At 30.9% G+C, this 15902-nt stretch overlaps 1 protein-coding gene across 1 annotated transcript in view; it reads left to right on the top strand.

Annotated features, from left to right (window-relative positions):
• Positions 1 to 238: 238 nt before the first annotated feature.
• The window catches only part of LOC143073000 (unconventional myosin-IXb-like), an 85792-nt gene continuing 70128 nt past the window's right edge, over positions 239 to 15902 (top strand). The window contains exons 1-2 of the mRNA XM_076248206.1: positions 239 to 527; positions 12233 to 13229. Of these exons, the coding sequence (XP_076104321.1) occupies positions 12360 to 13229 (870 nt within the window). The 5' untranslated portion in view covers positions 239 to 527; positions 12233 to 12359. The remainder of the gene's footprint in view (positions 528 to 12232; positions 13230 to 15902) is intronic.

Below are 15902 nucleotides of genomic sequence, written 5' to 3'. Positions count from 1 at the left end.
AAGATTTTTTTTGTTTGAATCTTTCTCAGAGTGAGTCTTATACAGACCCTTTTTACAAAGTAGGATTTATTCCTCCCTACAGTAAGACAAGATACTTTTATCTACGTGAGCAATTCCTTTTTATGAAACAAAGTAGGGCCAAATCCTTCTACAAATTTAGATGGATCATTCTTGTGCTTATTAAATACAAGATAATGTATCAATCCACGTATGAAATTTGAAATTTCCCGCGAAGAAATATTTGAACATCCAATCATAATACGTTATTTCTTAACTGCAAGATATGAGTAATGACCGGAAGGAAGACAAATAATTTTTCCGACCCAGACTGTGGACAAAATTGTTTTGATTTCTGTAATGGCAGAAAAGAATTAGCTTGTTGATAGCAATTTCTATCCAGCATACTTTAAGCAGTCATAGATGGAAAATATGCAACATTTGTCATATCACTGTAATGCATGAAGAGCAAAAAATCTGCGATACAAGGAAGTCACCGAAAGTGAAAAGGCAAATTATTTGTAGTTTTGGTCAGTATCAAATAACATAGGTTGCATTTACAAATAAATATAGGTCTATGTCAGAATGGAAGTCAATTGATAAATCCTACTTTTTGCTGTCTCCCATATGTAACTGTAAACAGAAGTTATTGTGTGTTGTTTTTAAATGCAGCCTTGTACTGACACTGTCAACTTGTAGTGTACAGTTACAAAACCCATTTTACAATGCAAATATTTTGAAATACAGTTTCATAGGTCAATACCATCAACTTATGGTTACTATATTGAAACTTATCCACACAAGGAAACTGATAAACAGTTGGGTGTACATTGTAAGATGGTACTAATGTAAGCGTACTTTCATTCCCCCATGTATTTTTTCCTGGTAACTGTTTTTCACTACAAAATATTAGATGTAAATAGTGTGAAACGTCGATCTTGATATTGATGTTTTGTTTATATAAGACCGGTTTATTGTTTACATAAATAAATGGGTTAAAAATAAAATAATTTAAAGGTTTTAAAAGCTCTTCAGAGCTTACATGTATGTATGTTTGTACTTGTAATGCTTATACTGACTCTAAATAAAGCTTTATGTCTTATGTCTTAAGGAACCAGTTTGATAAATCAGAGAAGAGCAAATACACAGAAAAACTTCAGCAATCAAATCAATATATATATTACATGTACACTTAGTGACAATTTTGAGGCATATGATTTTATAGAATTGCATTGAAAAGATATTTTAATCTTATTCGTTATTAAGCATTATTGTGTTATTGTGTGTTCAAAATGAGACCTTATTACTTCATCAATGTATGGATCTAAAGCATGAGGTATGAAATAACTAGTGCAATCAATCCTGTTTCAAAAACACTAGCGGGTAATTCCTTGGATGAAAACTCTCCACTTTTTATAAATCAGCTATGCAAGTTTCAAATACACTTTACACTATTAAGCCAGATTTTACATATATTTCCCCTTCAAAAAACCTTTTTAGAAGTTGAACCTTATAATGACTGGTGGATGTTTTACACTGGACCCAGATAGAAAATCCTAGTGAATTTTTGTTTTCTTCTTCTGGATGAAGTAGCAGAACTACACTGGTGGAATCAAACCACTGTTACACTCACACCAGTTGGGATATTTGTATTTTCCAGACAATAACTTGTGCTTGTATGGATCTCTCTGAAATTGTACCACAAGATCCTGTGACTAAAGGAAGACTGGGATTGAGTATGGGGGTACATGTATTTGCTCCAAACAGGCAGGAATTAGAGGCAAAAAAAGGGCCATTCAATGTCAAACTTTTTTTCTAGTTTCCAGTCAATAAATTAACTGTTTAAGTGTATGGATCTCCCCAAAATTGTACTACAAGGTTCAATACTTCAAAGGGAAGGCTTGGATTGAGTTTAGGGGATATTGCTCAAAAAAGGGGGGTGGGTCAAAAACTTTTCAAATTTCAAATTTTTTAAAAGTTCTAAGAAGAAACCTCCAATTGCACAGTATTGCCCAATAGATTTTTATGATCTTTGACAACATTTAATTTTTGTCAGAAAACTACATTATTTCAAAATTTGGTCACAATTCAAATTCAGACAGCTTCTAGCTTGAATATACATGTACATGTATATTGTTCCCAAATTTGCCCTTCATGTAACTGTTCTGGGGTTGACCTCTTGGGTCGTATCAGGCTGTGCTCAATGTAAAAGCATTTTGTTAAACTTGTCAAAGTCTTGAAAATAACTGATTGCTCAAGAAGTTAGTTGGTTTACAGCAGATTTAAAGTGTTTTTCATTATTGGCATTATTTATAAGAATTACTTAAATGTTTATCACAATATAATAATACAGTACATGTACCAAAACATGCAAAAAGGAGAAAAAGGATGATTTGGATTCACATCATTAAAAAAGCTAGGTTTTTGTTTTGCCTTGAAAGAGTCAAATTTCCAAAAGCAAGACATTCTGATAGGTATGCTGTTTCTGGCAGCAGTGTCAAAATTGTATTAGTTTATGATTTAGTCATGTAAGTCTAGTTTTAATCATGGAGTACGACTATTGGTAGGTCGTATTTTGTATGCAGTTGTATTAGCATGAGCACATCTCATTACCATGGATCTTATTGGGCCCTGTCCTCTCAGTAATGGTCTATTGACTTTGAAACCTTTCTTAGTTTACATATATCAATATGTTTATTGTTTATGGATAACCACTAGTGGTATGTCATATGATCAATGATATTAGGTGTGCAGTTGTATGAGCATTGGTATATCTCATTTCCATGGAGATTATTTGACCCCACCCCCTCAGTTATGGTACATGTATATTGACTTTGAAACTTTCTTTTGCTTTGTTCTTATGTACAGTTATTAGATTGTGATTAGGTCAGTTTAAGGGGAATTGTTAGACAGTGGTAGATCAATTATGACTGGTACATGTATTAGATTGTGATTAGGTCAGTTTAAGGGGAATTGTTAGACAGTGGTAGATCAATTATGACTGGTACATGTATTAGATTGTGATTAGGGCAGTTTAAGGGGAATTGTTAGACAGTGGTAGGTTAATTATGACTGGTACATGTATTAGATTGTGATTAGGGCAGTTTAAGGGGAATTGTTAGACAGTGGTAGGTTAACTATGACTGGTACATGTATTAGATTGTGATTAGGTCAGTTTAAGGGGAATTGTTAGACAGTGGTAGGTTAATTATGACTGGTACATGTATTAGATTGTGATTAGGTCAGTTTAAGGGGAATTGTTAGACAGTGGTAGGTCAATTATGACTGGTACATGTATTAGATTGTGATTAGGTCAGTTTAAGGGGAATTGTTAGACAGTGGTAGGTCAATTATGACTGGTACATGTATTAGATTGTGATTAGGTCAGTTTTAGGGGAATTGTTAGACAGTGGTAGGTTAATTATGACTGGTACATGTATTAGATTGTGATTAGGTCAGTTTAAGGGGAATTGTTAGACAGTGGTAGGTCAATTATGACTGGTACATGTATTAGATTGTGATTAGGGCAGTTTAAGGGGAATTGTTAGACAGTGGTAGGTTAATTATGACTGGTACATGTATTAGATTGTGATTAGGGCAGTTTAAGGGGAATTGTTAGACAGTGGTAGGTTAATTATGACTGGTACATGTATTAGATTGTGATTAGGGCAGTTTAAGGGGAATTGTTAGACAGTGGTAGATCAATTATGACTGGTACATGTATTAGATTGTGATTAGGGCAGTTTAAGGGGAATTGTTAGACAGTGGTAGGTCAATTATGACTGGTACATGTATTAGATTGTGATTAGGTCAGTTTTAGGGGAATTGTTAGACAGTGGTAGGTTAATTATGACTGGTACATGTATTAGATTGTGATTAGGTCAGTTTAAGGGGAATTGTTAGACAGTGGTAGGTTAATTATGACTGGTACATGTATTAGATTGTGATTAGGTCAGTTTAAGGGGAATTGTTAGACAGTGGTAGGTTAATTATGACTGGTACATGTATTAGATTGTGATTAGGTCAGTTTAAGGGGAATTGTTAGACAGTGGTAGATCAATTATGACTGGTACATGTATTAGATTGTGATTAGGGCAGTTTAAGGGGAATTGTTAGACAGTGGTAGGTTAATTATGACTGGTACATGTATTAGATTGTGATTAGGGCAGTTTAAGGGGAATTGTTAGACAGTGGTAGGTTAATTATGACTGGTACATGTATTAGATTGTGATTAGGTCAGTTTAAGGGGAATTGTTAGACAGTGGTAGGTCAATTATGACTGGTACATGTATTAGATTGTGATTAGGTCAGTTTAAGGGGAATTGTTAGACAGTGGTAGGTCAATTATGACTGGTACATGTATTAGATTGTGATTAGGTCAGTTTAAGGGGAATTGTTAGACAGTGGTAGGTCAATTATGACTGGTACATGTATGCAGTTGTATTTATCATTAGCACATCTCAGTTTCATGGAGAATATTTGGACCTCACCCCTCAGTCATGGTCTTGACTTTTAGCTTTTGCTTAGTTTACATGTATTAGGTAGCGTACATATAGTTTGTGTTTAGGTCAGTTTATGATGAACCACTAATGTTAAGTCATTGATATTTAGTATGCAAATGTACTTGCAAGTTTCATTTTCATGGAGATTAATAATATTATATACCGTAACCTTAAATCTCATTATGGTTCATTGACTTTGAAACCTTTTACATAGTTTTACTTCACAAGTTTTAAATGTTTGTGTAATAGGTTTGTTTAAAGGGAACGACTTATGAAAAGTAAATGGCATTTCATATGCAGTTGAATTAGCATTGGCACATCTGATTTCTATTGAGAATCAGATTGTTTAGCCCTGTATCTTCAGTCATGGTTCATTGACTTTGAATATTTGAATATCTTACATAAATGATATGTCAACAATTTATTTTGAAATATAATATGTGTATTTACAATGTAACATATATGCATACATGAATGTTTTGTAAAACTTACAAATTTCAAATTCCTTGAATTGACAAAGGCCACAATAAAAGTTGGGGGTTGGCGTTATTTATATAGATTAGACTTGGTTTTCAGTTTGAATGGTTTTACAGTAGTAATTTTTTAGGGCCCTGAGAATTATAGCCTGCGTTTTTTGTGTGAGCCAAGGCTCCTTGTTGAAGATTGTACTTTGACCTATAATAGTTTACTTTTATAAATTGTGACTTGGATGGAGAGTTGTTTCATTGGCACTCTTACTACATTTTCCTATAACTATATAGGAATTTTGAAAGATATTTTTTCCAAAGTTTAACTTTTATTCTTAAAATTATAACAATACTTGACAGTTGTTTTTTTCATGAACTTTTGACCACTTGTTAATTTCGAATTTTTAATCAAATGCCAGAAATGTTTGTAAGTGAAAATGAGTATTTAATGAATCTGACCATCATTCAGTAACCACAGATAACATGGATGAGATAAGCCTTAGAAAGCTTTTGTGATGATACATTCTTGAGGATTGACCTGTGTTCTGTCACTTTTATTATTTTTTTTTTAAAGTTAACTTTCATGTGCTAAGAAAAACAAATAGAGTTGTATGTGTTATGTAAACAAAAACTTCAGACTTGAGAGGAAAAGTAAACCAATTATCACACAAGAGGTATATATATGTATGATGTGTAAGATATGACTAGTTTTTAGTGTTGTCAATTTTATCAATGGGAAAAGTCAAAAGTTGCTAGTTTAGTGAAAAACTGTCATAGATTAAGATACTATTTGCTTTCTGTTTAACTGTAAGTTAGTATTTACATGATTTAATTGCTCTTGTCTTGTGTAAATAAGTTAACATTGTATATTAAATTCATAAATGTTTAAAAATCTTAAATACTTATTTGAATAGCATTTATACATAATGTACATGTATAATAAACAATATTTTTGTACGGTATACATAGGTTTACATGCTTGAATTGTTATAATGAAAATATTTACCATAAATAATTACGATTTATATGTATATACATGTAATCCATATATAGTCACCAATATTTGAAAGGGGTGTGGGAATTTGGGTTGGAGGCTAATTTCATATTACAATTTTAATGCCCAGGCCGCTAGCTATAGGCAAAGGAGTGGTTGAGTGTGACCCTTGTCTCTCCATCTGTACATATATTCATCCAACAATGAATTATTGTTCTTTAACATGAGTTTGCCTCAACCAAATGTATTGAATCTTATATATAAATACCAAGTATAGACTAATGTGCACCAAAATCTAAACAAGATAAAGAGAAAGAACAGTTCCTAATGGAATTCAACAGTATTGTGCATACGTTTTCTAGGATATAAATTCCAGGCTATAACGCACTTTTAACATTTGTTTAAAGTGTTTAGACATTAAGTGCTGTATGTTTTATATTGTGCTGTCTTGATTCTACTAAAGTTTTTATGTATTATATATCATAATGGGTTAAAAATATTTCGCTAAAATGGCCATTGACAATTTTAATTTTCCCTAAAATGGGTTCTACTTTGGCGCTACGTCTGATTTTTTTTGCTCAAATGTCCTATCAATGCGTTAAAATGTCCTCCAGCGCCTTCCATGGTGCACATTCTTTGAAAAATATATCAATATCTTTTGTTTGCAGTCTATATATATATATATATATATATATGTGTATCACTGTTTTGGTATAATACTAAAGTTACATTTTAAATTTTTGATCAGATAATAGGTCTGTGAATCATCCATTTCCTGTTGACAACTTATATATTTTGATTTTAACCTGGTCAGATGTACATGGTGTAGCTAAATTGATTTAAATCGTGTGATAATAGCCAGACTTATAAGTATAAAAGGCATGATCGTATTGTTTGCTCATGGAATGTTTAATCTGTTAAAAAATTGTTATTTGAATGAAATAATGAATTGATCAGACCACACCAACTCATATCATAAATGGAAATGTTCTTGTGGTTTGATTAATGGTATTAAAACTTTAGGGAGTTCTTCCTTTAACTTATTGTATTTATAACATGTACACTCTAAAACAAAAATCTACATAGATATGTTTCCTTCAAATAGGACCTACACATGTAGTAAAAAGGCCCTATCTACCAAATGCACAAACAAATTTATTATCAAATTGAATAAGTAACACTAATGTCTTAATATGATTTCTTCTAGGGAAGGAGCATATGTATTCTAAATTGTATTTCAACCAAGGTCATATTTAATATTTTTAAATGGTACATTGATTGTATGTGTTGCCGTTTCACCAATCTTGTCATAATGGCAGAATAATGTTTACTTGGCCTCACTTTTTTTCCTGCTAATTTCTGTTTTTAATTCAGAATTCTTTGTATGCTGATTGTTATTGTCTTTCATATTTGTAAATATTCTAGTTTGAGTTGTTTCAGTCATTTTATAAGTTATAGACTACTAGGCTTTGAATTATTTTATAGCGAACCCTATGATAGTTTTCCATAGATTCACCTGCAAGTTACCTGTCGATTTAAACTTTTGGCAGTTCTATTGTCCCATCTAACAAATACAACAGGTATTGTTCTCTGTATAGTTTATTCACCAGGACCTTTAAATTTCTTCTAGGAGAAATATATCACTCATTGATTAATATACCTGAACAAAAAATTGAACTGTCAATGATGAAAAAATACTTATACCAATACTAAGAAAGGACTCACAAAACTGCATGTGGTGTTGTATTTATTCAATACCAAAAACTCGTTTTTAATGTGTTCAATATTAATAATGATTTGAAAATTAAAAGTTGATTTCTGATCAAATATTCAATAAATATTTTTGTGTGTTTGATAAATAAAATTTTGAATATTATTATTTTTAAATTAAGGTCTTCATAAACATAGTCTATAAATTAACAACAAAAAAAACATGCAAATTCATTGGAAAATACTAAAAAATGTGTCTAAAATAAACTTTTTATTATTAAATCAGATTTTATATTGAACAGATTGAAAATATATTAATGATATATTGAATAAATACAATATTGCATACAGTTTATGTGAGTTTATAGAAGTATTTCAATAAAAAACAGATAATTTTTTTGTCAGGTAAATTAATCAATGAGTGATATATTTCTCCTAGAAGAAATTTAAAGGTCCTGGTGAATGAACTATACAGAGAACAATACCTGTTGTATTTGTTAGATGGGACAATAGAACTTACAAAAGTTTAAATCGACAGGTAACTTGCAGGTGAATCTATTGAAAACTATCATAGGATTCGCAATAAAAACATTTTGGTTAATTGACATGTGGATAAATGTTTTAAAAATATTGACTTGTTTAGAATGATGTCCTAAATACAAGACTTGAATTAAATGCATGGTTGCTTTGAAAATACTGCTGCTAGTTACTGGTACCAGTCTTGTATGACAACTCCAGTTTCCGGTGCATGTCAAAACATGGAGGGAAACAAAATAGTCCATTTTTTTCTGAATTTTTTTCTGGACTCATTTTTTTCTGTTTGATTATAGGTTTATGCTGTATTGAAACATATATATAGATTTAAAAAAAATACTGCATCTTTTTGGGAATATCAATCCAGGAAAGTGGAAGGATATCATGTTGATTGGAAGTGGTGCGGCTTAGTAAAAATAGCAAACAGAAAGTAGAAAAAAAATGTTTTGACTTCAGGATTACATAACTTTTTATTCTTCGTGGCATGACCCACTTTTTTTTTCGATTAATTCACAATTTCATATAAGTACATACATGATATGAACATGAAATTTTTTTTCTATGTAGCATTTTTTATTTTTTTATTTTCAAAGATCAGCTGTTTAACCTGTAAGCCTATGGAGCAGTCAATTACAAGACTGCAACCTACTGATCATTTTTAAGAGAGTAAGAAAAATACTAATTTCCTCATACATGCTGGGAAACTGATCATAACATTATAAGGTCAAATACTCTGAAGGATAATATTGTCTAAATTATTGATAACATAGACTTTGCCCTGTTTAAATTTTTTATATATATATTTATTGTTTGAAAAATGAGATGTGAAGATATAAGCTGTGAAAGATTACCTAAATCTGGGTCACATATGACAGCAAGTCAAGTTTTATAACAATAAGAAAAATGTACATACTTCCTTAAACCTCCATATCCTTCTTACTCAGTGTAAAATATGTACATACTTTGTGTGTTGTATAAAATACTGGTAAGTTTTACAATTATTTTCTCAATGTATATTCTATGAAATAGATTGTTGTAAATCTGCAGATTTTGAAGGAGGAATTATACTATAATAGTAGTACTTTGTAATTCAAAACAAATTTGAATACAGGTATTGTAGTTGAATTGTGCAGCTGTTTATTTTAAATGTATAATGTTTTACACATACACAAAATGTATAGTCTTTTAAAAAAAAGATGAAACACGATTTTGACATTCAGCATATTTTTGCCAATTGTATGCATGAGCTATATATCTAGATCTGTGTACTAATGAATTCATTCATTATAAGGATGTTAAGTTTCTTTGAGGAGGGTACAGATTAAAATTACAAGATGGCCGAAACTACTTCCTATTGAATGATTGATTGCAATTGATTGTTAGTTAATGTCCAGTGGCAAATGTTTCATGCAAAATCAGGATGAGAACAAATCTACAATACATACAATAGAAGTATTAGGGGCTTATTGGATGAAATTTGGACTGCTTGCAAAAACCCCTTGTGGTAATATTAGATAGGAACATTATTTTTGCCTACTGTAACAGCCTACCTATGGACCCACTTCCTAAGAAAAATCAAATGAGATTGAATCCATTTAGTTAAGTGTATGTCATGTTTGTAGAGGCACGTTTAAATGTAGGGACATTTAGGTAAATTAACACAATCAATTGGCAACTTGTTCCCTTGGAAAATCTACTTTTTTTGTCGTGTCTTCTTGTTAAAAAAGATGTACTTAAAAGTTATTTTAAAATGATACAGCCCACAGGACAAAAAAAAGGCAGAAGACACCAAAGATAACTTTAAGATTTCAAGTTTAATTTTTAAGTCTTTTAATTTTTTTTAATTTATTAAATAGTAACTCTAGGAGACTAGTTTTGTTTAATAGGTTTTGTAGTTAAAATTCCTAGAATTATTACCAAATAATAAAATTGAGAATGGAAATGGGGAATGTGTCAAAGAGAGAACGACCCGACCAAATAAAAAACAACAGCAGAGGGTCACCAACAGGTCTTCAATGTAGCGAGAAATTCCCGCACCCGGAGGCGTCCTTCAGCTGGCCCCTAAACAAATATATACTAGTCCAGTAATAATGAACGCCATACTAATTTCCAAATTGTACACAAGAAACTAAAATTAAAATAATACAAGACTTACAAATGTTGTTTATTTTTGTCTTACCTGAAATTAAACTACTTTAATGGCAAAAAAATTTACAAGCATGACTTTACATTTCATGTTTTCCAAAAAATTAATACATCTCATGTTTAATAAAGAAGTGATATTCAACTAGGTGAAATACTATTTGTAACATAATACAGTGAACAGTTACATACACGTACATGTAGAAAGAAGTACCTGTACACCCAGATTTGACAAGATAAACAATACACATACATACCAAGATGTCATAAGATATCAACATAATCCAGTAATAATTTATTTCTCTGTCCAGATCTCATACTGACCCTCCTAATCATATTCCTTATCTTATTAACTGCCAGGGGAGATTTTTTAATTGGAAGTTTAGTTTATGACTTATCAATTGAGTTGTTGGCTGTTGCACTCCAAAATATTTTTACAAAATGATATTCTTGTGGATTTAAGTGATGGAGGTCACCAGTATTTGAAAATAGTTTATGGCTTTATTAATTGGATTACTGATAACAAAAAACTATTTTTTTCTTGGATGCTAGTGACTAAGATACATGTTCATGTAGCTGTCTAAACAAAGGTCAGTCATTTTTGTGCTAAAATTCATGCGGATGATGGATTATTAGAGCAGTATATTCTTATTAGTGATGGCATGTACAAGTTCATAGAAATGAGAAGTCTTTTGATTTGATTCTAGGAAGTTTGGTATATAGGTGGTGTAAATTTGTGTTCACTTGTATAGTAATTATACTTGTAGAAGTTTTATTTAGATTTTTTGGTTTCAAAAAAGGTGTCAATTTTAAGGCTTACGTTTACATTTCACGTGTTTGCAATACATACAGCTGACCCAAACAGCTGACCATCAAATACATGTAGGTCCATTCAAGACATCCATAAGCTCTTAGTTTAAATTTACAATAACTTGTAAGACAGTGAGACTTTCAGCATATTTGAACTTTTTGAGAATGGAAGTTTAAGTAATGATGTGAGATTACTTAAAATATTGATGCCCCCTCCATGATCCAGTGATCCATGATCACCCTTGGATTTCTAGCCTCACTCTTGATTTTATCAGAAAAACCCTTGAGTTTTGAGATAGTATGTCACTTAGAAAAATAATTTGAACAAGTATAATTTTGAAAGACTATTATTAACATCTAAATTGATTGTGAAAGTGAAAAATGACTTGCCTACCATGTACATGTAGGTAAGAAAGATTCTACCTAAAACTAGTATTATTAAGTTTTAATTTTTTGGGGGCCATAGAACAAAGATACATACATTTTTGTAAATAGATATGTATGCATTTCTATTTTTAAAAGAAAGTACTGTCACTAATCAAAGGTATACAATTTCTGTTTAAAAGTATCTGGCTCATCCTTTAACATTTTTATGAGCTCAGAGAGTGCTGTCATCTCATTTATATATGTACATTTAAAACTTAAAGTATTAACCTGTTGTAAATGATACATGTATTACTGATTCTTAAAGGATTTAAAACTGGAAGGAAACAGTTTTTCTTCTTCCTGTCCATTATGTTTAAAAAACTTAATGAACAACCTTTTACAGAAAATTATTAAAACAAAATCTACCTCATTGGTTTTAAAACATTTTAAAGTTTATTTCCTGCAATAGCTGTCTGGTATTTTAAATTTTTCTTCAGTTTAATTATATTTCTAGGTATATTCAAGTCTTTTAATTGGGTTAGCCAAGTGCATTTTTGTTAAATACAGCACAACCCAAGAAGATGTAAGTACTCTCTGACGACATTCATAAACAACTTATGACTTTTAAATATCTAACTTGAAAACTGTCAGTTTATATATAGCCCTTTCAAATATCAGTTGTATCATGTGCTTTTGTTTTTTCATTGCAGGTTGACTAACTGTAACCATGCCAGAAGAAGTGTTATCTCCCTTGTTCCCGTTTTCTCTATTTCCTGCTACATTATCAATAACTTAAATATATATATTCTATATATATAAGGCATTCTGGAATACAAAATGGCGGCTTCAAAGAAGGGAAGTGTTAGGATTGTCCGTCGGATGAGTATGGAAACATACATGGTCCGTGTTTTTGCAGGACAGCTGAGCACAGACGAGTATACTTCAATTGAAGCTGAGAAGACCTCATGTTCTGCAGATATTGTAGCAGCAGCGTGCCTTAAACTAAGACTAGGAGATCCTAAAAATTATGAATTAGCTGAAGTGTTCTCCTCCTCTGGTCAACTATGTAAGGAACGTAGATTAGAGCCAACAGAAACACCTGTCAGAATACAACTCATGTGGCCAAAAATTACGAATAGTGCAATCGATAGAACTTCTGGATTAACTGGTTATAGATTTTACATAAGGAAAAAAGATCTTGAAATCCCCGATCGGACGTTGTCATGGAGGGAATGTTCACAAGAATTAAATGCAATAGAAACCTTTTTAACTAGCTTTCTACAACAAGTAACTTGTAACAAGGAATATTCAGATCTGTGCAACCTTCCTGATCTAAATGAGAGAACATTGTTAGACAACGTCAAATCACGATTTCAGAATTCAAATATCTATACATATGTAGGATCTATATTAATAGCAGTGAACCCATTTAAATTTTTCCCAATTTACAATCCTAAATATGTTAAAATGTATCAGAATAAACGTTTAGGGGAACTGCCCCCTCACATCTTTGCAATAGCAGACACAGCATTCTATACTATGTTACGGAAACGCAAAAATCAGTGTATAGTAATATCTGGTGAATCGGGATCTGGCAAAACTGAAACAAACAATTTATTATTACATCATTTGACAGCCTTAAGTCAGAAAGGAGCTCATGGCAGTGGAGTTGAACAGACTATTCTTGGTGCAGGGCCTGTTTTAGAGGTTTGTATTTTGTTACCAGTATAATATGTTCATGAATGTGGTATCCTCTATGATGATAGGACACTTTTTTGATGTATTAAGATACAGGGATAACTGCCTTATCACATTGGAATCCCATTGAAATGAATGGTACATGTATACTACATGTATTAGAATTACTTATTTATATACACCATTTTGAATAATAGTGCAGAACTGTATAATTACTCCCTGTAACTAGTAAGTCATGCTGGTTGGTTGTTGTTACATATTATACCCACCTTTGTTTTTTATTCATAAAAACACATGGATGGATTTTTGAATGAAAACAGTTCTTGTTCCTCATTTCATATTGATTTTATACATGTAGAAAAGATTCACTCACTCCAGAGGATGTTAACTTTTTATACACCACTTCAAATATTATCAACTGAATTGAACTGATAAAACATTCATTGAACAAATTTCCCTCTGAAAAAAAGTGAAATAATCAGTTGATATTTCTAAACAATAACTCTGAAAGAAAACCTGAAAGATATTGCACAGAAGTACAACAGAAAAACCAAGCTCTAAGACACAACTTCTCTCCATCCCCTCGGCCCTCATTACAGACAAACAAAGACAAACAACAGCAATTACAATTCAGTTTATACAAGTACTGAAGTAGAGTTTGTGATATTTTAATTGAAAGCCTTTAGGTAATACAATATACTTTATCTAATAGTACCATTATCTTGCATACATGTACATGTACAATGTATGTATATCAGCTTTTATTTAAGGAAATCCCTAGTTTTTATCTTAAGGTAGCACAATACAAAGATTTTTTCACTCCCAATCAGACAAATTTAAACTGATGTAATTCATTTGATCCTTCTTTATATTTTATAAATGAGGTACCAACAGAAAGAAGAAAGATTAATCTTTCAAATTGTGATAATTTCATTATGATATAATTATTACATAATTAATTATTATGTAATTAGTTGCTATATTGTGATGTCCACACTTGAATGAATTTAGCGTCTTTGTTCTTCATAGCATCCCAAAATATTTTATAGATTCTTGTACAACACAGCTTGACCTCCAAAACTGTGTCTCAGATTTCTAAAAACATCAATAGAACAAATTTTATACCCAATTGAATTTAGTGGTCTCTTATGAATTGATGTTGCAAACTTCGTTGAAGATTTATGAGAGAATGAAATACAATAGGAAAAATCTGAGACACAGTTTTGGAGGTCAAACTGTGTTGTGCAAGAATCTATAAAATACTTTGGGATGCTATGAATAACAAAGAAGCTAAATTCATTCAAATATGGACATCACAATATGGCAAGTAATTACATAACAATTAATTATGTAATAATTATGTCATAATGAAATTATCACAATTTGAAAGATTAATCTTTCTTCTTTCATTTGGTACCTCATTTATAAAATTTAAAGAAAGATGAGTGGAATTACATCAGTTTAAAGATGTCTGATTGGGGATGAAAAATCTTTGTATTGTGCTACCTTAAAAGATTGAAAATCACTTTAGCAAAGTAAATACACATATCCTCAAGGTTTATTTGCATACAAGTTACTCACACAACACATTTTACTTTTACTAAAGTCAGCTAACTGAAAGGAAGTTATCTTTTCCTATCACCAAATCTATTTCCTCTTTCAAAGTTAGGCTAATTATGTTTTAATGTGATTTACATTGTATGTATGTTTTTAAGGAGACCATCAGATAAAAAAAAGTCATGTACCTCGTGTAATGATCTGAAATGAAGAATGATTTAATAGTACATGTACATGTATGTATGGATAACTGTGGAAATGCATAAGAAAAATTATGAACTGAAAAAACTTGCATATTTTTTTTTAACTATATCAATTTTTTCCTTATTTGCCATAACAAATGTATAACTTAAGTCATGTAAGTGCAAGGATTGAAAAGTAGATACACTGTACTAGATTATCCTGTATTAGATTTTTGTTTCTTTGCACATAGTAGAATTAGAGGAGATGTTGGGTATAAGCATGATAAGTTTATGAGACAGCAACCCAACCACACACAAAAACATCCAAAAGAATTTAAAGATATCAATCAACCAATAAATTTTATTTTGAAAGTTTATACATTGCACATTGTATAGCAAAAAAGAGGTAATTCAAGGGATTAGAGATATTGAGGTAGAATAAGAAATTTGGCAATTCTACAATATATTAATTCATTCTTTTTGAGAATGAGTCTTTTTACTGGATGATTGTCAGACTGGGTTGCCAGAAAAAACTATGTACATGTATTTTCATAAAAAAGTAGATAGTCATGGGAGCAATGCATTAAAAAGTAAAGTTTTGCAAATTTACATTTGGTACCTTCCAATTATTACTATTAACTTATTTTAGTTTTAAAAAAAAAATTAATGAATACATGTACATGTATTGACATATCATCAAAGTATTAGAAATGTATGATAAACAAATAATCACCTGTCTATATGTGGGAGTCTGTCATTTAAATCTAAACCTATAATTGTATATGACTGACCTATGTAAACAAGAGTAGAGAGATTTGTAAGTTTATTTGGAACATAGGTTGATCTCTGCAAATCAGATGTTATGAGGTTGCATACATTACAGTTGTCCATCAACATGATCAAAGTTTTGAAATATCTTTATTTAAAAAAAAACATCTTTATA

Source organism: Mytilus galloprovincialis, chromosome 4 (assembly GCF_965363235.1).
Source record: "Mytilus galloprovincialis chromosome 4, xbMytGall1.hap1.1, whole genome shotgun sequence".
Lineage (NCBI taxonomy): Eukaryota > Metazoa > Mollusca > Bivalvia > Mytilida > Mytilidae > Mytilus > Mytilus galloprovincialis.
The sequence above is the reverse complement of the archived record's forward strand: the minus strand, read 5'-3'. Positions and strand labels throughout refer to the sequence as shown.